Genomic DNA, 24,499 nt, shown 5'->3' with positions numbered 1-24,499 from the left:
AAGCACACACAAAACCAAAAATACTGTTTGTGCACTACTGTTTTCTGGAGTGGTTGGTGGCACAGATAAAACCCAAGAAATCGAGAATGAATACTAGTACTCTTGATTGTAGGCTCAGTGTATTGAAGGTTTGAAATCGCAACTACTAAGGTACCTAGAGACACAGTTTGAAGAGCTGAGATATGACGCAACGTACCGAACCGAAGCTCGCTCACAAAACGCCCGTATCTTACGCGCATGCGCACAAGTTGTTTACTACATTCACAGGGAGTCATGTCAGTTCAAGTCTTTCCATGGCCCTCGCAACAAGCGTCTTAATTTGCATAACGGGGGTTTGGTCTTATTAATTATTCAAAGTTTAAAAACCGCAGGCCAGGCAACCACGTTGGTGCACGGTGAGATCAGCGGTGGGACGATGTGGACGCTTGTACCGTGTACAGGGTTTACATTTTTATGTGTTAGTGTTTACTCTGAGATAGATCTATCATTGTGGTATGTCAAGATTTTATCCTATTGATTCATTGCTCGATTTGATTCTGAATTAATTTTAAATGATGTCATGCCCAATTGTAAGGTTATAATTTTGTCTAAATATTCTATGATATTTTGTCCCTCCCTATTATCCCCTATTCTATGATAGTGGACGCACCCGAAGCCAGGCAGGTCGATTTCGAAACGATCGTTGTGCATGCATAATTTGCTGCGTGAATCCATGCTCATGCTGCTAGCTGAGAGCCTAGGAAGCTAACTTTGCTCAGCTAGCTATCAGCTGGCCGTGTGTGAAAATGGCGAGCTCCAGCGATCAGCTGTTTTTGTGCAGGATGCTGGGTGTACAGATCCCAACTGTCTTTCTAGCTGTAATTTTTCAGCTCTTCGAGCTATCTCAGGTAAGTTTATCAGTTTGAGATTGCTACAGTATATTAACTCTCTTGTAGTGTACACTCAGGAGATTTCTATGGGAATATACTTGGGATTTTCAAACTTCGAGAGGCCTTGTCAAGCCCTTGTACAACTGTACCCACGCTCTGTCTTCACAGCTGGGACTAGGATCAATTTCGGACCGTCTGTTTGGCGTTTGTTCTGAAGATAGCGAGATGTGTCGGCTGAATTTCCTCTTCTCTCTTTTCGCGCATGTTGTCCATGTCATTGCAATCTAACTTATTGTACAGAATGATTGCTTTAGATCATAATTTTGTGAAATAAGTCATGAACACGAAGGGACATCAACCGGAGCTGCGGAGGGAATGGCAGAGCCAAGAGGGTCCATGCAACTTGCAAGAAGGCTGAAGCGGCACTTCAAGGCAGCGATGATTGTACTATTGTGGCCTGAAACTTCAACCTCACTGACACTGTACGGTAGTTACTGTACCTGGCTGAACTGAACCAGTGCGATGCACCCACTGCTTGATGAGCACTTCGTCTCTCGGTCAATTTGACACTGATGATTCATTTGTAATGTGTGAACTACACTTGTCACTGACATAAATGCCTGTCTTAAAACATAGAATTAAGAAAATAGTATTGCATGTGATCAGTCAGTGTCGCGACTTTAATACAGTTACACTTGTGTACAGCGACAGGGCTGTGTATAGTTAGATTCCAGCTAGATTCTTCTCTCTCTCAAGGGTTTAGACGCTATAGAGTTTTACTTTGCCTTTGTGCTCTGTGAAATTGTGACCATAACTGCAGCCTAGGTCTGAACTCTGTTTCATTTGTTGCCTTTGTCTTTAATAAAGTGTACATGTATGTATTCAATTTTTACATGGCATATCAAGGGGTAATCTATTCTACCTGTAGGATGAAACGGCTGTAGACGGTATAGAACAATCTGGGCCCCATTAGGATGACAACTCTTGCTGGAATGACAACTTCCCACAGCAAACAATCAATCAGGAAGCTGTATTCTTGTCGTTACCATGACAATTGTCATTCCAGCGAAGAGTTGCCATCAAATCAACTCTTTATGAAATAGGGCCCAGGATTTCCATATTCAACATTTAAAGAAAATCTGACTTTCTGAATTCAAACATCCAGAAATATTAAACCTCTTATGTAGATCTACTAGAAGTGTATGTCATGTGGGGGTGGGGAGTGATGATGGTTTGGGGGTGATTGTCTTGTATTTTGACAGATGTGCATGTCAATGTTCATACTCATACTAGTCATAGTAGAAACTTGTGTTAAGCAAATGTAACAGTTGCATACCACAAGCACGTGAACATCCCATAGTGGCCATGACTACTAAACTACATGTAGATAATCTAGTCATGTACTGTGTAAGCTGTTATTCTTGTGTACATATACTTTCATGAATGAGGAGGTCAGAGACATTTTTACAAGATGTTTTTGCAATTTTGACATTTAGGTTATGTCAAATACATGTCAATTTGAGATATTTTTGTGTGCTTTCAATTCATGGTCCAACAGTGATTTGCGAAATTTGTGAAAATAAAACCCTTGCAAAAATAACAGCTTATACAGTATGTAGGCCTACTAGTAGTGTAGAAGTAATGGTGCAGTCATCATTTTGTACAGGCATACTTTCAGGGACAAATAATTTTTGTAGACATGAAATTGCAAATCTTTCCCTGTAGTACCATACCACATAAAATGAAATTGAACTACAAGTTGCATTGTAAGAAGTCTATATCAAGTCAATGAAATGCACTGATTTTCGTGTGTTTTCATAAAACTGTTATGCCTATACTATTATGTCACAATATCTTTGCCTTTCAAATTAATTCATTGACCTGCTCACAAACCTTCACTTATAAAGCAACAACAATAAAACATCGATATACTGTAGAAAGGTCTCCACAGCAAGTACACATCGATGGTGAGTTGTTAGGTACTGTTGGACAAAGTAGTGCAATGATCACATGGGATGGGAAGTGTGTTGTAATTGCTGAGTTAAAAACAAATTCTGACATGATTTTTCATAATGATTATTGTGTAAACCAGTAGGACAGTAGAAAAGCTATGAGTAAATGTTTCATCCAAAGTATGTTTATGGTTGTGAACAATAGCATCGTTCTGTGAAGACAGGTGAAATTGAACTGTATCTTTGTCTTATTCTATATTGTGTTATAGTGAGAATTGAGGCATTTTTGTATTTGAAGAGTTTTGAAGGGGATTTTGTTTTGAGTCACACAATGTAAGTTTCAACTTAGTCTTTGACCTTTCCACCCCAATTCTGTTACGTATAAATTACTCATTTAATGTTCCCAAGCTCTAGCTGAAGATTTTGTTCTAATGTTTGTATCAAAGTTCATTCCTTGTAAATGACTGGTTCAAAACCAAAGAACCATAAAGTTCATAATCTATCTTCTATTGGCCCTGAGCAGGCCATGGACTCTGGCCACAATGCACAAAGGAGTTTGCACTTGTGATGTACACTTCCCACAACTACATTTACACATGGTATCAAGGTTTTACCCACCATGCAACATGCTAAGATATCACATTATTGACAGTTCTGTAGATATGAGACATTCCATTCAAAATAACTATAAGCCCATTTATTGGGGATATAACCAGCTTCCATATTCAGCAAAATGAAAATTGCAGCAGCATGTAAGGGAGAGAAATGGTGATGCATTTGATTCAAAAGAGGGTTTCTGTGTAGGGAGACAGCTTCAAAATGTAAAGATAAAGATTTGAAATAGTATAATATCATGCATCTTTCACATACTGTTCCTACTCCCCATAATTTCAAAATATACTGTGCTACATGTATTAACATTGACCAAATAGGTAGGCCCTATTTCATGAAATGGACAGATGACATAGCACAGGCGTATGTCTTGACATGGATATGCCCTGAGTTCAGAACCAAGATACTTTTAAGTGTGCATCAGAATTGTTCATATAGTGAGTCAGTGAAAATTTGTGCCCCAATCATACTTGAGGTAGCATATCGCACACATGTAGGTCTACTGTATAGATTATTTCTTATATTAATTAACTAGTCTGTGGCTGGGAAACCTTTGTGACCTTAGAAAATGAAAAACAGGTAGAGAGTAAGTTTATGAAATCAATACATTACAGAGGGGAAAGAATGGGCAGGTCCAGTTCATGCACCAAGGTTCAAATGTACATCCACAAGAACAGCATTTGTGCAGCAGTTTGTCAAACTGTTGTTCTGTATGTGTTCGAAGTATGGTGTATACATGTATATCCAGCCCAATATCACATTCATGTACTTTCAAGAGTTTACAATGTAGTTTCCTTTAGTAAAGGTTTATTTTTGTAATCAATTTGACCCAGACCTTATTCCCTCTATTTTTTGAAAGAAAGGTTAACTGTACTCAGCTCGTTAGCACTAGAAATCAGATCAGTTACAATTACCTCTTTCAATCTTTTCTCTTCGTGAAGCAATTCCATACCACTCCAAATTCATTCATTGTTTGCTAGAGTGGTGTTTTTATTACTTTCTTTTGTTCTGTATGAATGATTCATGCTGTTCTGTAGAGTAGATTGTATGTGTGTTTTTGTGGGTTTTTTTTGGGGGGGGGGGTAGGGAGGAAGGCATTTCGTGTTTTGTTTGTTTTTGGATTTTTTATTATTTGTAGTGTTGTACATTGTATGTATTGCGACTACATTGTACATATGTAGTCCTCCAATGTGCATCTCAGCCTTGCTGACTGCAGGTCTTTTAATCATGATTGAATATTAATAAATTCAAACTCAACCTCAAACATATTGATTATGATGTACAATGTAGCTGATATCAGGAAAAAGAAAAAAGATGTTCTTTCTGTATATAGTTACACTGTAGGTGTCAGTGAGTCATCCAGTAGGGCACCTTATTCAAAGGTCAGAATTTGCAAAGGGGATTTAGATGGTGTCTATGGATTACAGTAAATGCAGACTTTAGCTGTGTAAAAGCATGTGACATGTCGCATACACCGACAGACGTCCAATCATCAACACAGGCACATCGATGTACAATGTACACGTGTATGACCGTTTCCCACATCTGTGTGTATAGAGTAATGGTTTGAAATTTAAACTGAGGTTTGTTTTACTCTGTGAATATGGGCCGGTAAAATCTGCGCAACTGTGTGATGGTGATGACACTTATCAGAGTAGCATTCGTTGTCTGGTTTAATCAAGTAATTTCACAAATTCCATTCCTCGCTCCATGACCTTGCTCAAAGTAGGCCTATATCATGGGTGTCATACTCCTTGATTTTCCAAGAAGATGGGGAAGTATGATCTTTTCAAAAGACTAAACAAACTTACCCAACTACATTTTACTTTGTCATGTTACTTGTGTACCAGGGTATGTACTTGTGAGCTGAATCAAGTGGAGATATCATTGCCTTTTGAGCTACATTGCATGTATTATGAGAATATATGCATATTTTCAATTTCACCATGCCATTCCGTTAAATGATATGATATGATATGATGTATATTTAATGTTCTGTGATTCCCTCATAGCACATTTGATGGACTGCAAGGTGGCATTTATACCAATTGTTTGTATCTTTAAATGAGAATTGACCTGTACTGTATATATTATGTTGTCATGAAAATGCCCTCCTCCCCCCCCCAAAAAAAAACAAAAAAACAAAAAAAAACACAAAAAACCAACAACACAAAAACAGGTGCAATGACAGCTTCGTGTCTGAGAGTCTACTCGAGGTTTATTTTGAATGGTATGGCAGCATGTGTAAAATACTTTCCAGGTAACTGGTCACATTTGCCAGTAGTAAGCAGGTGCAAGGTTCAAGTGCCCTTTAACTGTCCCACTGCTAGATGTGCCAGATAGTGACTACCACCTCCCAATGTTTGATTGGATTCTTTTCTAATTTCAACATTTCATGCTGGAAACCAGTCACTGAGAGTGGTTTATGAAGTGGACGTAATTTGCGAACTTAGGGAATCATAGCAGTAGTACATACATATACAGTAGGGCCTATGTATCTTTCAGTTCTAACAACATTGGATAGTTTCTTTCATTTTTTTGAGTGTGGTTTTTGTTTTTAGACTAAGTGTTTTAAACAAATGTTGATGAAGGGATGGTACAATGTACTTTGAATTACATGTGGAATAGGCTGATTTGACAGTTCTATGTTTTTGATATAAGTACAGCATACTGTGTCAAATAAACAGTCATGTTCTGTATGCATGTTAGGTCGGAAGAAATTTCCTGTGAGCAAAGTTCTCTGCTTACACTCGGTTGAAAGATCAAATGCTAGATCTAGGAAAATATGATAACCATCTAATCCCCCTTCTAAAATATCCTGTGTATTGTGTGTGTCATCTTTGGCCCAATGAAGATACAATTTGTAGTTGTGTGTATGTTAATGTTAGTGCATGATTTGGATACAAATTGTAGTTTGCATCCTGATGGAATTCGGAAAACCTACATGTATATTACATTCCAAAGAAAAGAGCTAATGTTTGTTCAACAACAACAACATCAACAACAAAAAACAGCAACAACCAAATTCTGTAGTTTTATGATACTGTGCTGCTGGCCTTTTCTGTGTATGATGTACACTTACAGTATGAAAAGTAGTGAGCAGGGCAAATCAAATGGACAACTGGAATGCTTGTATGGAGAGGGGGCTGGGACATCAAAACTCCCATTCCCACCACGTGCAGAACAGTCGCTTGTTCTGGCCTTTGATGCCAATGGGCAAAGGTGTCCACGTGAGAATGCACAAAGATGTACATCCCAGTTCTCTCATGTTGCTGGATTATACATGGGAGATACATTTTGTTCAGGACTGCTTGTCAAAGCCAGGCAGTGTGGAGACTCCACGTGCAGGATTGCATCATTATCACTAAGCATGTTGTAATGCTACACAAGCATGTTTGTGGTTAAAGTGTCAACTTTCTTTCGTTATATCACCTTCTGTCTGAACAATATTTGCCTCTACACAGGATACAGCATGCAGCAGTAGTGTTTATGCCCTGTAGAAAACAGGACCTTTAACGGTCAGTGACTTTTGTCGTTCAAATAATAAGACTCTAAGAAAAAGAACAACAAAAAACCCTCAATAACAGGTTACTGAATTCCCTCTCTACTAAGCCACACCCCCAAGTTGGGAGGCTTGGCCTCATTAGCATACAATTGAGCCCAGCTGTTGCTTGTGAGTGTGCGCAGTAATATCGAATGAACCATGCAAATAGTATGCAGACTTTGTCCAATCAAGTGTGTGCATTGGTGCTTGACAGTCATTGGCTACGTGGGTTCAGTCATACATTAGCCAGGCATTGAGGAGATAGGTACATGAAGAGGGGGACCCTGGGAGCTGATGGTCACATGGAGCTTTCTTGCGAACCTACAGAGGAGTCAGAGGTCAATGCTGTGACCGACATAGGCCTAGCTCCAGGAGTTTGAAGGCCTCTTCGATGAATCTTACAAGATTATTCTAAGAAAATGATGTTGACTGCATGATGTATCAGTTGTTCCCAGTGTGACAAATGCATGTTAGCCTATGACAACTAGGGGTATAGCGGCAGTGCAAGTATAGAACGTAGCTGAACATAGCGATGTTCCCTTTTGACAAGCATGGCATGATTGCCTAGTCCTATTGTAGTCAGAAGTCAGCCATATCTTATGAATGAGAAATCCAAAAGACTTTTTTTCACTCTTGCAAGAATAGAGTCCCTCACTGTCACCAAATCACAACAGAATAAATCAGATTTAACCAGATAAGTAACATGACATCAGCTGTAATGAGCCAAAATAGGAATCTCCTCAGTGCTTCTTGTTCAAAGATTTGTGCTGTTTCTGATTTCTATAAATGCAGCCCCTACAGACATCTTTTTAGAATATTTGCTGTGATCTATAGGAATCATAACAAGGCATAGGCCTACTTGGAGGCCATCATGCTGTTTTGATAGTTGTTAGCCTTTGATATAGAGACTACTTCATCTTCCTTTGAGTTTGATTTGAACTCTTAGGGCCCCCTGTGAGTATCAGAAATGTTTCTCAATGAACAACAAGATAGCACATAATGTTGTGATACAAACCATTCTGTATGTGAAGTACATATTTACCGATATCAAATAAACAGCTATCATGTATTCAAGGATTTTAGGTAGTGAGCTGTCATGACTGCTTCTGATTTTACACAGAGAGCAAGATTCCCTAGAGATGCTTAGTGTCTTTTGTGACATGCATTTCAATAGCACCCAGATTTTGAATAATTCTGTGTCATTTGAATATAACTGTCAAAAGGACAACAACTTGTCTACAAATAAGCTGCACCCAGGAAAGGTCCTTGTCAAGGCCCATTCAGTATTAGGTGGGGGAACTTGCAACAAGATTATGTAAGACCCTTTGGTACGAATCCATTGAGCCAATAAAAGGGGAACGAAGAGAAAGACGGTTACTCCCTAAACACTGGACCCTGTTGCCCTAAGTAGACTTCATGGACAGATCAATAACAGGGTAGCTCCTTTGTGTGAGGACAAGAGCTCGTAGTGGGTGTGCGACCCTGAATCCTGGCAGCTATGGCTTCCTGTCCACTATGTATGGCCCAGATGCTATCTCTCCAAAGCTTGCATGGGGGCCCCTGGCAGGGTTAGCTTTCTCAACTTGTGTGCAAACTGTGCTCACCAGTATGCTCTGTACATTGTGCATTTATCCACTGGAGCATACTCATGCATTGTTTTTCCCAATTTGTGACCTCCCAAAGAAAATAATGAACCATGTTGTGTAACAGTATTGAATTGATTGTGCTTCTTGTAATTCTGAAACTGATTTTTTTTTTTTTTCATATTCAGTTGTGGTCATTTCATATATAATATGCCAGTGCTGTTCAACTCCTAATGCAGTGTAAAATTGGTCCTTTTCTCATGACTACTGTATCATGTACAGTGAGCAGTAGGAAAAAAATATGGTAGTAAAAAATACAGGGTTTGTTTTTACCACACACTTTCTGTAATAGCACTGTACTGTATTGCAGAAGCATGATGTTTAACACTCAATACATGTAGGCCTACATTGTATAACCACCTTCTCTCCGCCTGAACTCTGTGATATAGTGTCATATTGAATATGGTAGGCCTATTTTACTGAGCAATGTGACTTGTTACTGTACGAGCTGAAATTTTCGCGAATTTCGTGAATCGCCTTTGAAACGCAAAAATAACAACACGCGAAAATAACAACGTGCGAATAAGTAAGTTCAGTTAGACCCTCGCAACCGTGAAATTAACAACACACAAAAATGTCCTCCAAGTAGCAATTCGCGAAAATATCTGTACGCGAAAATTTCAGCTCGTACAGTATGTAAAGTTGATGTGTTTATATTCAACTTCTGAGAGTGTCTTCCTTTGATGATATTGTACTTGCCTGTATAGTTTGAGATGCATACAACTTTACTTTAGAATCTAGAGTGGTGAAAAAACAAAATGAAACAAAACACACTATAAACCAAGCCATGTTACACGACACAGAAAATTTGGGAAAAAAAGTATCAAAAAGTAATTAGAGAATAGGCAAAATACATGCTGATCAGTGCAGACAAAGAGAATAGGCAGAATACATGCTGATCAGTGCAGATAAATGCATGGCCTTGTCCATCAGGTCTGGCTGATAATAAACATATGTACAAAGTGTAGAATGTGACCACTGAGCAATTGGCACGTGCTCGTGAAGGCTAGCCCAAGTCACACAAGTGCTCCAAACCATGTTGTGGAACCAGTGGATTTGAAGAGTGTGGTATTGAAAGGAGGTCAGATTGAACTAATCTCATAGTGAATTACTTTGCAAACAGAAGAGAGAAATGTGTCTAGTGGAAAAAGAAAATTTCTTCAAAGAAGTTTTCAGTGTCTGGCCTTTCACCCAACAAAGACTTTTCTGGATTTTTTTTAATGGTTGTCATTCCCTTTCCTAAATGTAGTCCGTCACAACTTTTTAACCTCTAATCAACCTACCAGAACCAATAGCCTTTTTGAGGTTGCAAAGATACATTTTGTTTTTAATCATGTTTGCAGCTATAGGCAGTTCATTTGGATTTTGGGTAGCCTTCTTGACAGGTGCAAACAGCAAACAATATTCCATGCAAAGTATGAGTTGCCCACTTTGATTTGATTAGAAAGCAATTATTAATGGCCTTACAAGTTGTAAATGTGTGGTTTTTAGATTGGGATTACAGAAAGTTGTTTTTTGTTCAATATCATTTAAGCTGATTAGTTTCACAATGTAGGCCTATAGTGTACAATGTAGATGCTTTTAGTTGATAGGTCCTGTATAGGTTGAGGGGCCTACAGCAAAGTCAGTTTTCTTATTTAATGAAGTGGCATGCATCTTGCCAAATTCAAGGACTGAGTAATGAACCACAAAGGTTCCTTAACTGTGAATGTAATTTATGGTTGCCCTGTCCCCCTTTTATTGCACCTCCTCTTCCAGTTTCCATGCTGACTGGTGAAATATAGGGCCTACAGAGGAAGCAGGGCAGTTCTGGGCCCCGTTGCATAAAAGTTGCAATTATACTATAGTAACTTTGCCATCCAATGGTAACTTCCATGGAATTCTTGATTTTGATTGGCTGTTGAGTATTGTTGCCATGGTACACTGTAGTTACCATTGGATGGCAAAGTTACCATAATTGTAACTTTTATGCAATGGGCCCCAGAAGTACTAGTATTTCATGTTCTTATGATGATGTGGCTTCACAATAGAACAACAGTGAACAGTACAAGAGAAGTGGACAAAATACATTATTTCAACCTGAAAAATGCGCAAAGATGTTTTCTCTTGAATGTGGGTAATTTCAGAGAGTATCAAGAAAACCATCTGTAAAGAAAGTGATACAAAGTCCAAAAAGGTGTAGACAGTGCTGAAAGTCCAAAAAGCTTAAGACAGTGCTAGAGTAGAAGTTTATTACAGAGCATTAGTCAAATTAATGATGTGCTTGCTCGAATTTGAAATCTGATCAGTCTAAGATACATACATGTATGTTTATGAAGTTTGGAAGATTTTGGGGGATTTGGATTGCGCTGCTGATCGGGCAATTTAGTGACATTTTTTTACCACCATTCAAGCAAAAATCTCAGGATTTGACTCATGATGTAAGTCTCCAGATTTTCCAGTAATTGGTGTCATTATGAATCCCTAATTTGATGACTAAAAGCATTCTGTGAATGGCATTTTGCAGGTACAGGAATAGTTTATTGTACACTAACGGTGCCCTTCTATTTTCTGTAGGAGGAAAAAACAATCAATCGAACAGGTACAGTAGGTCAGTGTGATCCAAGTGTAGTGGTTTCCTGCCATTTGTTAACATCCTCTTTTTTTCACCACCATTGTTTGTGTTCTTTCTTCGTGAAAGTCACACCAAGAAGACACAGTAGGGGTTACCAACCTTTTATAAGTATAGGACATGTCATATGCATGAATTCTAGACTGTTCAATCACGTAATCCATCAAAATTCATCCCCCAAAATGTGAGTAGTGAGTTTCAACCCTTCTGCAATTTCCCTTTCCTGATCATACCAGTCTGTGGTGATAGGATTGAAGATTGAAAAAGAACATAAAAATGAGTAGATTGCACAAGGCTGTTAACCACAATTTATCTCTGGTTTTATGGGTTTACTGTTGTTGTTGTTTTTTTTTTTTATGAAGAACGATGTGGTACAGTACATTGTAGATACTGGTGGTCGGCAGAAGCCTGGCCTGACAGCCACAGAAGCCATAATGATTTCTCAAATGCAAGGCATATCCATGAACTCTATGGAGATGTGTATGTGCCATGTGACTGTTCGGTACATGTAGCTTGTGATGGTAGTCAGAATGAAGCTCATGATGTTGTGCTGAACTTCCTTTATAGATTGTTGTAGGAAGACCAAAAGTTCTAAAGTTATCCTGATATTGAGATGTTCAAGATAAGAAAGAAAGTCACTACTTATCAGTAGGTGTTGGCAAATGTTAATGCTACTGTATAAAGCTGTTATATTTGCATACAGATATTTTCGCAAATGACGAGGCCACGGACATTTTCTTGAGATGTTGTTTTCGTGAATTGATACCGAAGCTATCGCAAGTGCACTATTACTTTAGCGTATGGTGACATTTTCGCATGTTGTTGAATTCGTGACCCAATAGTGATTCATGAAATTTGCGAAAATCAAACCCTGTGAAAATACCAGCTTATACCGTATTACATTCAATTGTGCCAGTTTATTTTTTTATTTTATTAGATGCTAAACTGAAGGGAATGTGTTGAAATACATGGAGTAAAAATGTGTTTTCTGTATTTTGCTCTTTCTGTCCTCTGCAGGCAAGGGAGTTTTGTCAGGCAGAAGGCTACTGGTGCGACACTGGCCACTGCTGTGGAAGCGGAGAGTGCTGTACATATTACTATGAACTATGGTGTAAGTTTTCTCATCTTCTCCACCTAAATCCCACTTTGGTTTCAGCAGGGCTTTTCAGAAGTGGTGGCCTGCGGCCACTAGAATTGGTGTTGGGCCACCCAATTAATCTATTGGTGGCCTGATCAGGCAGCTAAGATTGAAATGGATTGTTACTTTTGCTGTTATTTCTGGCCACTACATAGCATTTTGGGCCAGCAAAATGTCAGATTTAAGGATTTTAGTGGCCTGGCCCTGTTTAATCAAAAGATGGGGGATGGGGGGATGGGGGGAGTGGGGAAGGAAGGGTAGAATACATCAGCCTTTCATGCTTAACCCGTCGAGGATGGACTGATTTTGCTTCAATACGCATTTCCCATAGACCCCTGCCCGAGTATACTCGGGACTCGTCATCAACGGGTTAAAAAAGATGCTGCAGCATTACTGGTGTATAGACAGGCCCACTCATATGTTTTTGTGTTGGCATAAATGCAAGTTATTATGGCCCTGTTAAAAGAGTACATGCCACACAGTCCTCAGGAGCTCACTCGGATAGTTTTGTGAGTTCAGAAAGTGAAATGAGACTCGCTATGCTATCCTCAAAAAATATTCCAATATCATATGTTATACCTCAAAACATGCTACATATTATCACAACCATATGAAATTGATAATTTAGAAAGTTCTGTTGCTGTAGTATAATAGAAGAAAATCTCCTGTAGACACGGGGTAATGGACTGGTTTCTGTGCATAAGTTATCACTGTTACAATATCAATGGAGTTTGGAGTCTTCTAGCTCCGAACACTTGACAATATGATGGAAATATGGTTATTTGATCAATTATTACAATGTCATTAGATGTGGAGTGATGATATATGTGAATGTTGTCAAATCATTCATCTGCATTATAAAGGTGTAGTCTCTAAAGATGAAATATATATTGCAGTCAAAGCTGTTAGCAAATTGTGTTAAATCTTTTTGTTCTGCTTACATGTACGTGTATAGAAATGTACAATGTATGGTCAGAATGAAAGACTTGGAAGACATGATGGGGATACCCAAGATGATTGCAACCCTTCGAAGTTCATGCCTGCACCCACTGACACACACACACACACACACACACATATACACACACACACTCACTCCTGATCTACAATGTAGACAGAATACAATGTTCCATGCCAAGGAAAATGCCATTATGATGTCACATTATGCTTCTTTTTTTTTTTTAATAGACAGTACATACATGGCAACTGAAAATATGTCTTGTCTAAAATTAGGCAGTTGTGTCATGACTGCATACTGTGTTCCCCATTGTCATATAAATTTGTAGCACTTGTCTTTTTCTCCTGTAATACCACTACCAGATGTTCTTGGTTTTGTTGTATGATTGATAGTGACAATTTGTGTGGGGTAGATATCAAATATTCGTCATTACAACATTTCTTCTGACAATCAATTGAAATGTTTAAATCAGAATTGAAATGCTTACGCATGCATTGTCCTTCAGCATCTGCTGTGAGCTAAAGATGTGTAATCGATGATAGCATACACTGTACATAGTCCTTCATGCAAAGCTGCTACTTGGGCTCATTATGTAGCCACACCTTCATTAGAGCATTGACGTAGCAGTGTCAGCGTAAGGGTACCAAAGGGGGAACTAGCAAATGGCTTGAGATCACCACTGGTTAAAGGAAGGATGACATCTGAGACTGAGCATAAACCTGTTCTGTTGCTCGAACAGTCATGCTGCAAATAGTCTAATCGTGTTTGAAATATATTTGAAGGCAAACTTCTCTGTAACTCTGCAACAGTTGATTTTGAATAGTCCATGATATGCTGCAGTGAACAAATTCAATATATCATACACTACACTTGAAAGTCTCTTACTTTTAAAAGCCAAAGTTGTATTTTGTGATGCCATGTAGCGGAATAACATTTTATTCTTGATAAACTTGACAAGCACGAAATGTGAGTTATTAAATGATATGAACTTCTTTTAAAGTTGCCCCCCCCCCCAAAAAAAAAAAGACAATGTGTGATGTTAACCTTAGTGCATAGCCTACAAATTACCCAGTAGTGTGACATGCTTATCTGGATTTCATGGCGAATCGAGAACGTCCCAGGGATGCATTGTTGATGGACACTTCCTCTTGAAAGCATTGTTTGTTAATGCACGGAGGATCTTGCTTCCCCAAGACTTCGTTTCTCTACTTCCTCACCTTCAGGCGACAGCAGGGTGAGGCGGTGCACTTGGCACAAGAAGACTGTCGAATGTGAACGTGTGGTCTCGACACCACCACAGCAGAGTACTGACTTGTATCAGCCTCCCACGATACACAACCATAAGTGTAGCAACAAAAATTGGAATAAACTATTTGTGATATTGAAGTACATGACTTGTACAAATGTTGCGAAGTAAAATCACATTCAGGGAAACTGAAATAAGAGCTGAGGTATTAATGTCAAAGCATTTTCTACCAAAAGTTGCAGAAGATAATTTTTATTATTATTATTATTTTTTTTTTTGGAAGCACAGGAATGAACAAAGCCATTTTGTCATATGTTTGCAGGTGAGGAAACAATAGAATCTCTTCCTCTTTATTCTTTTATTAGTTGCATTCATGGAAAAAAAACACTCTTTCATATCTATACTCCAAATTGATCAAATAGATAATGGATGACACATGAGCCCATTCTGAAGGAGAACGCAGCCTTTATGACTATGAGTGGATTGTTGTGAAAAGTTCCATGTTATTCGAGACTGCATGAGTGCAGTAGCATCCCTTTTATTCTCCAGATGGGGAGGAAACTTTAGCCTGTCACCCAATCCACAAAGAAAAACTGGGATAATATGCCATAGGTCTGATCATAAATCAGGAGCGTAGTTTAAAAATATCTCGGAGATCATAAGGGCATAGGCGAACTCCACTCACCTAACATGTTTGTTTCATCCTACAAGCTGGTTGCTAGCAGTATTGTAGGACTTCAGGAGGATCGAAGGTCAACACGGTGTCATTTTTTTCTCTCCTTTCTCTCTCCCTCTCTCATTTTGTTCCTTTTCTGTCCCTCATTTTCTCTTCCCCTCTGGACTCCTTTGAAAGCTAGTCTACCTCAAGGACATCCTGTGCTTTGTACAAAACAAAATGTATGTTTATGCATTTATGACTTTTTTAATGAGGCTTTGTTTTGGGGATAACAGACGAAATACGATTGTACATACATTTGTAGCTCCCTCTGAAATTTGTGCCTAGTTACAGTGATTTTTTTTTTCTCTCTCTCTCTCTTTAAAGTAGGCCTACATAATCCCTCCAGATATGCTTTGCAGTCAGTCCTGTTATTTGGTATAGGAGAATATTTTTTTTTAAATAATTTTTTTAACTTTGTTGACTGATAAATTTATAGTATAACAATCTTCAAATGCATTTAAAGGAAGCTAGCATGCACCTGTACACTGTACACGAGTTTTGAGACTTTATACAGTGTATAAGCTGTACATGCTGACCCTATCAAGGGAAGTTCTATTGCCTTGCCAAACTGCTTACTAAATGGTGTCTGTATACTTGAGATAATGAGAGAGATTGTAGTTCTTTACAGATTTTTACTGTAACGTTTGAAGTATTTTGTGTTTGTTTTCAGCAGTATTTTTATACTCAGTGATACAAGATTTCTTTATTAAATTAGAGACACTGGATACTGGTACTTCATGGTAGTATTTAAATGGGACCACATGCCTGTATGGAAAGATGTACACCCTGTTTGTATCTGCAGAGAATGTCTATACAAGATGCTTCACAATAATGGCAAGTGAAGTGCAGAGTACTTGATGTAAAATACAAATTTTTATGTCTCAATTTTAGCTGCCCTCAAGTGGCCTAATTTGGATAATGCTTGGACATGTTCAGTGCAAGATATAGAAAATAGAATGTCACACTAACACTTTGAGCATAGATGGCTCTCTACGCTGTCCAGGCATTCTCTGCACTTGGCCTTAACATCCCAGCATATGGCAGTGTGTTGGAATAACAAACATGTTATCCACTTACATACAGCCTTGATGGAACAACCCAGTACCGGTACAGGATCTGCTATTAGAGCCTGTTATACTCTTTAGCATGGGTACAATGTGTACCAAGAGAGGTAAATGTTGTGCCAAGGACTACTGACTGTATCTGCAGGGTTCAAACAGGAAGGCTAGAGCAGGAATAGGCCCAGATGTTGGTTGAATGTTTGTTGGCTGTTGCACATTGGCAAACATGTGATGTTTAGTTTCTCATATTTTTCAGACATAAATACATGTAAGTAGCATCCCAGGTACTCTTCTAGCTGTTCTACTTCATATTCAAAGATTGAGGGGGAAATGGTGAGGGGGGGGGGGGGGGGGAGGATTTACATACAAAATGGTAGCAGAGATTCCCTGATAATTTTTTTTTTAAATTCTTAATTCTTAATTCTTTCTTAATTCTTTTTTTTTTCTGTGAAATTGTCTAGTGTATGATGGTGATATATCCTTTGAATAGGAAAAATCATATAGAGTAAAGCTTTCTTGTTCCGATGTTTAAATTTCAGCTTCATACAGGGATCTCATGAAGTCATTAATGTCTTTAACATAAACATGTACACAGTTGTAGGTACAAGTAAGCCTACTCCATAGACCAATAATGTATTTAATCCAACTTGTGCTGTAGACAAAAGTAAGGAACAATTGAGAAGCTGTTGGCATAGGCCTCTATGTTTGTAGGCCCATTGGCCGCCAATGTACAATTCTATTGTTCAGAGGTTTTGTGGATTCTTATTGTAAAAGAAATTGTTGACACGCTTTCATCGTGCATACCCCCATGCTTACTGCGTGCAGGGAAAAGGGTGATCGCCAGTTCTAGGATTTTACCCACATGGGAAGGAGAGGGTCATGGCCAAACAGGCTGCCATAGCTCAGCCATTGTTGTTTGATGCAATGCAAGGTGACAAGGAGATGGCATTCACCTCCCCCTCTTCCTGCCTTTTAAATTCTTGTAGTCTCCCTGCTGCAGTCTCCCTATCTCTGCCTCACACAGCTGAAGTTCTGTGTTTCTCTGTCATGAAACAAATATTGCATGCTTTGTTTACTCTGATGTGAAGCATGTGCATCACAAAATTCTCGGAAAAGCCTGCAGGCCTACAGCCAATCAGGTGTTAACTGGCAGCGAAGGTCACTCTGCCAGGAGAAGCGAGGGACAAGGCCATAGCAATGTTGCTTATGACCATCTGCTTTGATAGGGGCATGAGTAACTATCACAGGTGATTTGATAGCGAATCTAAGGAGTAGTAGATAGAGGCAATCCTTTGTTTGTGGTTAGAAAGAACACACAGTGAGGAGAAGCCCCTGGAGTAAACCTGCTGAAAGTGGTTTCCTGGTTCAGAGACTGCTAGTCTTTAAGTGCAGACTCTATTGTAATCCTGGAACCATGTATACCTTCAAGTTCTGTAGATATTTAAAGTGAGTATTAAGAAGTATGCAGGACACATACAGTATACTACCCCCATTTATACTGAATAACATTCATTTTCTCAGTTCTGTTTGACCATATCCTTTCATGTAGGATGTTTTCTTGTCACTGAAAATGGCTATAGGCCTACATTTTTCGTAGTCATGTCACTGGTGACAATTTGGTTGTAGCCATCATTTAGTATTTCAACTGCATTGGAGACTGTATACTAGTGTTGAATCATTAATGTGTACTGAACATCTCCATGAGGGGTGACTCACAAAATTTGTCATGTCGTAGTATTAAATGTGGAGACTGTCCCCTGTTATTCATCATGACTCGGTGTTTCCTCTGTATAAAGATCAGTACATTGTACATGTTGGTGACCTACATGTATCATGCAGAAGAGATCTTGTGTTTCTTCTCAAAGATTTCATTGCTCAGACTCGTAGGGTCAGGATTTGTAGTTTTCTTATCAGCATCTTTACTTCATCACAAGCAAATGAACATAAAAATGCTATCTTGATTCTATTCACAAATGTATTAATTTTCTTACATAAAAGGCACTGCCTTGTGTAATATACAATGTACATATGTAGGCCTATTGGGCATACATGTGTACAAATTGTACATATACAGTAGGGTCCTACCAAGAGAAAACAGATTTTTTTCTATCACAGAAACTACTATTAAAGTTGTGATTTTGTGCTTCTGAATCAACTCTAACACTATCAGTGGGCTAACATGGCATAGTTTCCAGTATGCCATACTTAGCTCCAAAGTTGAGTTTGATGTGGGCCTACATGCTGTGAATTGCTCATCCATACTTTTGTTGATGTAATTAAAGTAAGATGAACTTTGATTGTACAATGTATGTGTACATTGTACTGCTCCCTTACAATCCCATGATTAAATTGCACCGATATATATGCTTTGCAAGTAGGTGATAAAGATGAGACTGATGTCTGATGTGTATTGGGCATGTTCAATGGAATTGCTAATAGGAGCAAAGTTTGTTTGCCAGGTGTGTTGATTTCTATTTAAGAGCTTGGTAGACATACACATGGAAAAACTTAGCTCTATTTATAAACATGACGAAGGAAAACACATCAATGTCAGAGACTCCAACTCTCCCGTTTTCGACGGGAGATCTCCCGCCGAAAACCCATTTTTGCAAAATCTCCCGTTCTCCCGTTTGAGATTTAATTTCTCCCGCCCTGGCTCTTTGTCTTCCGTTGGAAAAGATTTCTCACTTATTTCTATCGTGTGTTGAAAAAAATAAGCCTTAGATAGCACAAGAGAGCATCTAGAACCCTAGGAACTTCGCGCTTCGAACACATCAAGTTGGAGTCTCCCGTTTGCTAGGGGTTTCAGGCGGGAGAATCTCCAGATCAGAAGGTGCTTTGGGTTGGAGTCTCTGCAATGTATACAAAGTATTCATTAAGGAGTAGGTATACAACTGTACCTGGCTGATATTATTTGTAGATGATAATGGTATGATGCCAAAGGTTGGGAGTTAACTGCAAACTTCATCACCTTATGAGGGTGAGATGGCCTATTTATATCCTCTCAGTTGTTGTTGTTTTTTTTTTGGAATGTGTAAATCCATCTTTTCTTTGTTGTTATATGTTTCTGCAGGGTTCTGGCTCGTGTGGTTCCTGATTGTGTTCATCATTGGATTTTGTGTGTGGCAGAGGAAACGCTTTCACCCATGGAGAGACAACCGCTGCGAGCGCACCTGTTCTATCCAGGACATGTTTCTCGGAAGAGGCTTCAATTTCTCGGACATCACACCGAGTAAGTGATGCGATAAGCTTGCAGCCCAGCGTAGCAACTGGTATTGATGAGACAGAGAGAAATGTGAAACATGATTCCCTGTTTCAATCAACTGTGTTTACCTAAAGTACACATGTCATGTGATTCCCATTGATGAAAATACAACATGCATAATAGTGACATGTTAGAAGAGATAAGAGTTTAATTCTTAATAGTGGTACTGCTTCATGCAGTGCAACTTCAATTTGTATGATGCATGAATGCCAAGACACTGTCTACTCACTGATTTTAAATATCTGTTAAATGTTCCAGCCAGTCCGTACTTCCCTCCCCTTGTTTATCAAAAGTTGATTTAAAAAAAAACCCCACACAAACCCACAAACAAACAAACAAATGACTCAAGGCTACAATATGGAGAGAACGGCAAAAGTGTATGAGATGCATATACAACAAAGATATATATTTCAAGGCATGATTATTTCACACAGTTTCCTTGTGTAAAAAGTTGTGGTGATTAATTTTATGTTTCAAGAGTACAAACTTGGAGCCAACAGTTGTTTCAAAGATGTAACAATTGAACAGCAAAATGAGTATGTTGGAAAAGGGATGCATAACACATTGAGGGGAAAACCTGTAGATATTCATAAGTGAAGCTGCTATGTTATTTGGGTATAGAATACTGGAGTAGACTTGGAAAGCATTTGTTGAATGATGCATGTGAAAAAAGAAGAGAACAAGTAAATAATGATTGGTTGTAATTGTGATTGATTTGCAGTACCACCGTGCAAGCTCCCGTCATACTCTGAAATTGGAGAGACTGTGTCGTACGACACACCGCCACCTCCATACAATGTGGAGTCTGCCCAGCCGGCCTGCTTGGGCGAGGGGCCCAGCACAAGTCTTCCAACAGGGGAGTGCCACCGATGTCCCCCACTCCACCGTGGCCTACAAGCAATAACTCAGTAAGTACCTTTGGAAAGCACAGCACACGGTGTGTGACCCGCGAGGGAACTAGGACCAAGTGAAGACAAACTTATCGTATAATCAAATTGTTCAGCTAATGGGAATTGGGAGGTTGGTGAGGACGTGACTGATATATTTTCACAAGGTACTAGCCCTAATGAACAATCTTACCTGATGCTCACTAGCGTCTGCACATGGCCATGAATTCGGGGGGGGGGGGGGGGGGGGGGGGAACACTTTGGTGACAGAATCTGTATCACTTAGCTCCTTACTAATCAAGCATGCTCTATATTCTATGAAACCTGCAGGATTATGTTATGTGTGGAATAGAGCAGAAATCCTGCACAATGTCTCCATGTGTACACGAGTGTTGTGAATCGTTATGACTTCCACGACCAGTTGTTTACAATGACACCTGTTTCCTCCTTCAAAGAGCAGTCCGATAGTTTGTGACGCTTCCTAGGTCTTTCCCCACTCTTTGCAGCAGTTTCAGTGGGTAGTTACACTCGGAAGACTAGCTGTTCGATAATGCTAACACATTTTGGCAAGGTTTTTTTTTTTTTGGGGGGGGGGGGGGATGGCAATAGGGAGGAGATTTTGTCAGCTGATAGCGAGTTATCTATGTTGGTTTTTCTGTGACCTATGTTTAGTGTTCAGTAAACGGCTACAGAGGTATTGGCACAGGCTCTTGAAAATCAGAATAGTGCGGTGACCCAACTGCTGGCTGCCTCACCTGTTGCCAGTGCTCAGGCCTGTCATTGTGGCAACCTGTTGCTAATCTTTTGCCTCCTTTTCTGTGACGGGGTATCTCATTGGGTAACTATAGCATGTCTGGATTTAGTGCACGGATTCCAGGAAGCAAAAAGTGCAATGGCATGATGCAAAGTGATTTGTAATCATCTTCAGCTGATTTTACCATGTGTGTGCACTCTACTTCCTTATCAAGTGCAGTTTAAACATGTGCAGTTCTTTCCCTTTTGGGGGTAAAGCTGGGAAAGTAATTTGCTTAATGATTAGTCAAGTCAATGTTTGTGTTACTTGAAGTGTCAAATTTCGTGATATAGTAGCTTTTTACAATGAGGATGTTTTGAAATGTACTTCTGGTAATCTTAACAGGAGGATAGTGCACTAACTGTTATTGTTTGCTGCCCATAGATATGAAACAATGAAGATGACCCCTTTTTCTTTGTGGTTTTAACATAATTCTCTTATTGTACTTATTTGCTTGATACAGACATGGCTCATCCCTCAGCAGTTTGAACAGTACTCCAAGCCCATCAGATGCACCTCCCAGCTACTCCCAAATCATCACAAGTGGTGCCCAGTTCTTCACCTCGATGCCCAGCACACGAATCTTGTCACAACACAGACCTTCAATGGGGACGCAGTTCCCGGAGCAGGGCCAGTCGCAGCTTGTTCAGCAACAAAATCAGAACAATAGTGGGAGCAGCACCACCCTCAGCTCTTCTCCCTCGACACCAGGGAGGCCGCTGGGCTCCGTGTCCCAGCTTACGGGGATGGTGGCTACATGTGCTTGCGGCTCTCCCCTCAGATCACCAGTTATCACACCTCACGCACGGATGCTACCCCCCACTGTTCCCCCATCGCCGAAGACAACAGTGGTGAGCATGGCACAAAGACCGCAGCGCTTTCTGAGCCCCCAAGGTTCTCCCCAGCGATTCACAACGTCAGTCGTCAGTTTGCCTCAGTCTGCACCGTGTTCAAATCAGAGTGCACAGAGTACGCCAAACTCTCAGGTGGGATGTTCGCCGGCCTCCTCCAGTCCAAGAACGCCAACACTTCCAGGAACTGCGGTCAGGACGAGTTCCTCTTCAAGAGGAAGTCCCGGAACTGACTCAAATAATACCCAAACAGTTGTCGACATGAGGACTTCCAGAAGGGGGCTTGGCTTTATGTCAAGGTTTCATCTGAGATGAAGCAATTGTTGGCAGGGCTGATGGTATAACTAACGCAGGATCTTGATTATGGTAGCAGTCCAGGGATCGCGAAGCGTTTTCTGCCGCTACGTGCTGTAGGCGCTTGTATGTCGCTTTGCAGACTTCAAAGTGACAGCAAGGAAGTGATTCATCTTGTCACATATACATGTACATGATGATTGATGATGGGATTGAGGAGTTCCATGGAGAAAAGAAAACTGGGGTGCATGTCCTTGCTTTTCGTTTCATGCCTTTGATAAGCAATGTCCTATCTGTGCTCTGTTGTACATGCTTTCATGCCTGCATGTCCCCTGAAAAAAGAAAAAAAGATTGAAAAAAGGAGACATGAGATTGGGAATATTTATTTTTCTTAGCAACTGCACCAATGCAAGGCACCCGTTTCGGTGCACCAGATATACTTAATTTCAAACGTGAGGCTGACTTAAATCTTATTGGCATTTTAGTCTAGCATGCCATGCTGATGAAGATGATTCAACACTGCTGTAAACACCAGTGAAATGTTCATCAGTGTTAGCATGCAGGTAGTTCCCAATTATATGCTCACTGAAAGTACACTGTAGATATCAACAATATGATGGTATGAAAGCGAGTTTCACCTCCTGTGCAACAAGGTGAAGGTATAGACAACTACAACACAGCCCACCTATGGTTAGGCAGAGGTTAGTTGCCAGGAGAGCTGTATTGACATTGTATGGAAATCAGCAGAGCTCTGTTGTAACACAGTTCTATGCACAGTATATTTCATCGTAGGCTTTAGTCATTCTGTGAGCAGCAGGCCTGTAGAATTCGTTCTGGTTCAGTCTCGTTGAGCCACAGCAGAATTTGTGCCTTCGATTAGACATACCTGTTACGTCAATTGGATCATATTTGGTCTTCATGTACTGTGTATCAATGTGCGTTTCATTACCTCATTTGTAAGCATTCAAGTTAATGTTCTCAGGCTGTATCACATTACTAGATTAATTGAGGTTTGATTTGCTGGATCACAGGCCTTAGAATATGATTTACCAATCAGTATTTCACTTCTTTCTTTACAAATGTCAATCAAGTGTTCATTCACCAACTTGCTTGTTTTAGATCTGCTCCTGAGAAAGTAACTTATTTTTAACTTCCCCTCCATGATCTGATAAAGCTTTGTGCTTTCTGCACGAAAATGAGGTATACACTTGGAATTCTGGATCCATTACAGTGTGATTTTATCGGTGTAACCCAATAGATTGGGATTTCATGTACCGGACAATGCCAATTGTATTTCAATTCTCATTTAGAGCCACTAGGAAGATAGCTGGTTTTGACTCTACTTGTCATAGACTGTTGGACAAGAAAAATAAAAATAAAAATTGAACTGAAATCCTCAGTTTTCACAAACTATACCTACAAAGATTGACTTGAAGAAAGATTCTGTTCTGTCCGCAGAAGCTGATGAATATAAGCAGAGCACATAACCTTGATGTGTGAACCACTTTTCAAGTTTGGGTCGTGTGAACCACTTTTCAAGTTTGGGTCATGTTCACCTTGTTGTGTCTGGATTGAAGCTCCAAATGATTTTGAGGATTTGTCTTTCAAAGATCTACAGTGAACACACTTGGGCAAAAACAACTGAAGTAACAGAGTACAAGCATGTAATGAGGTGACTGTTGAGTGTCAAATTGCTCACCAGATAGCAAATTATGAAAGTGTCAGCACAAGAGCAGTAAATGTCAGCTGGGAAAACAGGATGCATGCATTCATGCTTCAGTGCTTTTACACTCTGTGAGAATGTGTCCTTTCTGAGAGGAATACAGCAACAGGTTAAATGCATGTTCATTGATGTCGCCTCTCTCTCTAGCTCTGAATCTCCTACAATCTAGTGTTGTAGATCATGTGCCTTTGCATTCTGGGACATGTTTACTCACATTGCATTCATGGCAGCATTCTCAAGATTCCATGTTGTGTGCAGGGGCTGTTGGCACCACATGTTTCCTCATGCTTGATATTCAGGCATATTAATTACCAGGTAAAAGTTTTGAACTCCT

The 24,499-nt window shown here is 39.7% G+C and overlaps 1 protein-coding gene across 1 annotated transcript; it reads left to right on the top strand.

The window, feature by feature from the left end:
• Positions 1-748: 748 nt before the first annotated feature.
• Positions 749-23,806, top strand: LOC139735705 (uncharacterized). Its single transcript, XM_071646454.1, has 5 exons — positions 749-887; positions 12,249-12,342; positions 19,426-19,584; positions 20,339-20,525; positions 21,761-23,806. The coding sequence occupies exons 1-5, from the start codon at positions 786-788 to the stop codon at positions 22,461-22,463; spliced, it is 1,245 nt and encodes a 414-aa protein (XP_071502555.1). The 5' UTR covers positions 749-785; the 3' UTR covers positions 22,464-23,806.
• Positions 23,807-24,499: the final 693 nt, after the last annotated feature.

The sequence above is a fragment of the Diadema antillarum genome, unplaced genomic scaffold, assembly GCF_040938485.1.
Source record: "Diadema antillarum isolate AM-2024a unplaced genomic scaffold, OU_Dant_1.0 seq00000593_RagTag, whole genome shotgun sequence".
Classification (NCBI taxonomy): Eukaryota; Metazoa; Echinodermata; class Echinoidea; order Diadematoida; family Diadematidae; genus Diadema; species Diadema antillarum.
Note: the sequence above shows the minus strand (reverse complement) of the source record. Positions and strands in the feature narration are given on the sequence as shown.

What these genes read in the sequence shown, in the direction of transcription:
- LOC139735705 (XM_071646454.1), top strand. Translation starts at nt 786, where the DNA reads ATGGCGAGCTCCAGCGATCAGCTGTTTTTGTGCAGGATGCTGGGTGTA. An exon ending in AGCTCTTCGAGCTATCTCAG is followed by an intron (nt 888 to 12,248) that starts GTAAGTTTATCA and finishes TGTCCTCTGCAG; the next exon opens with GCAAGGGAGTTTTGTCAGGC. An exon ending in ATATTACTATGAACTATGGT is followed by an intron (nt 12,343 to 19,425) that starts GTAAGTTTTCTC and finishes ATGTTTCTGCAG; the next exon opens with GGTTCTGGCTCGTGTGGTTC.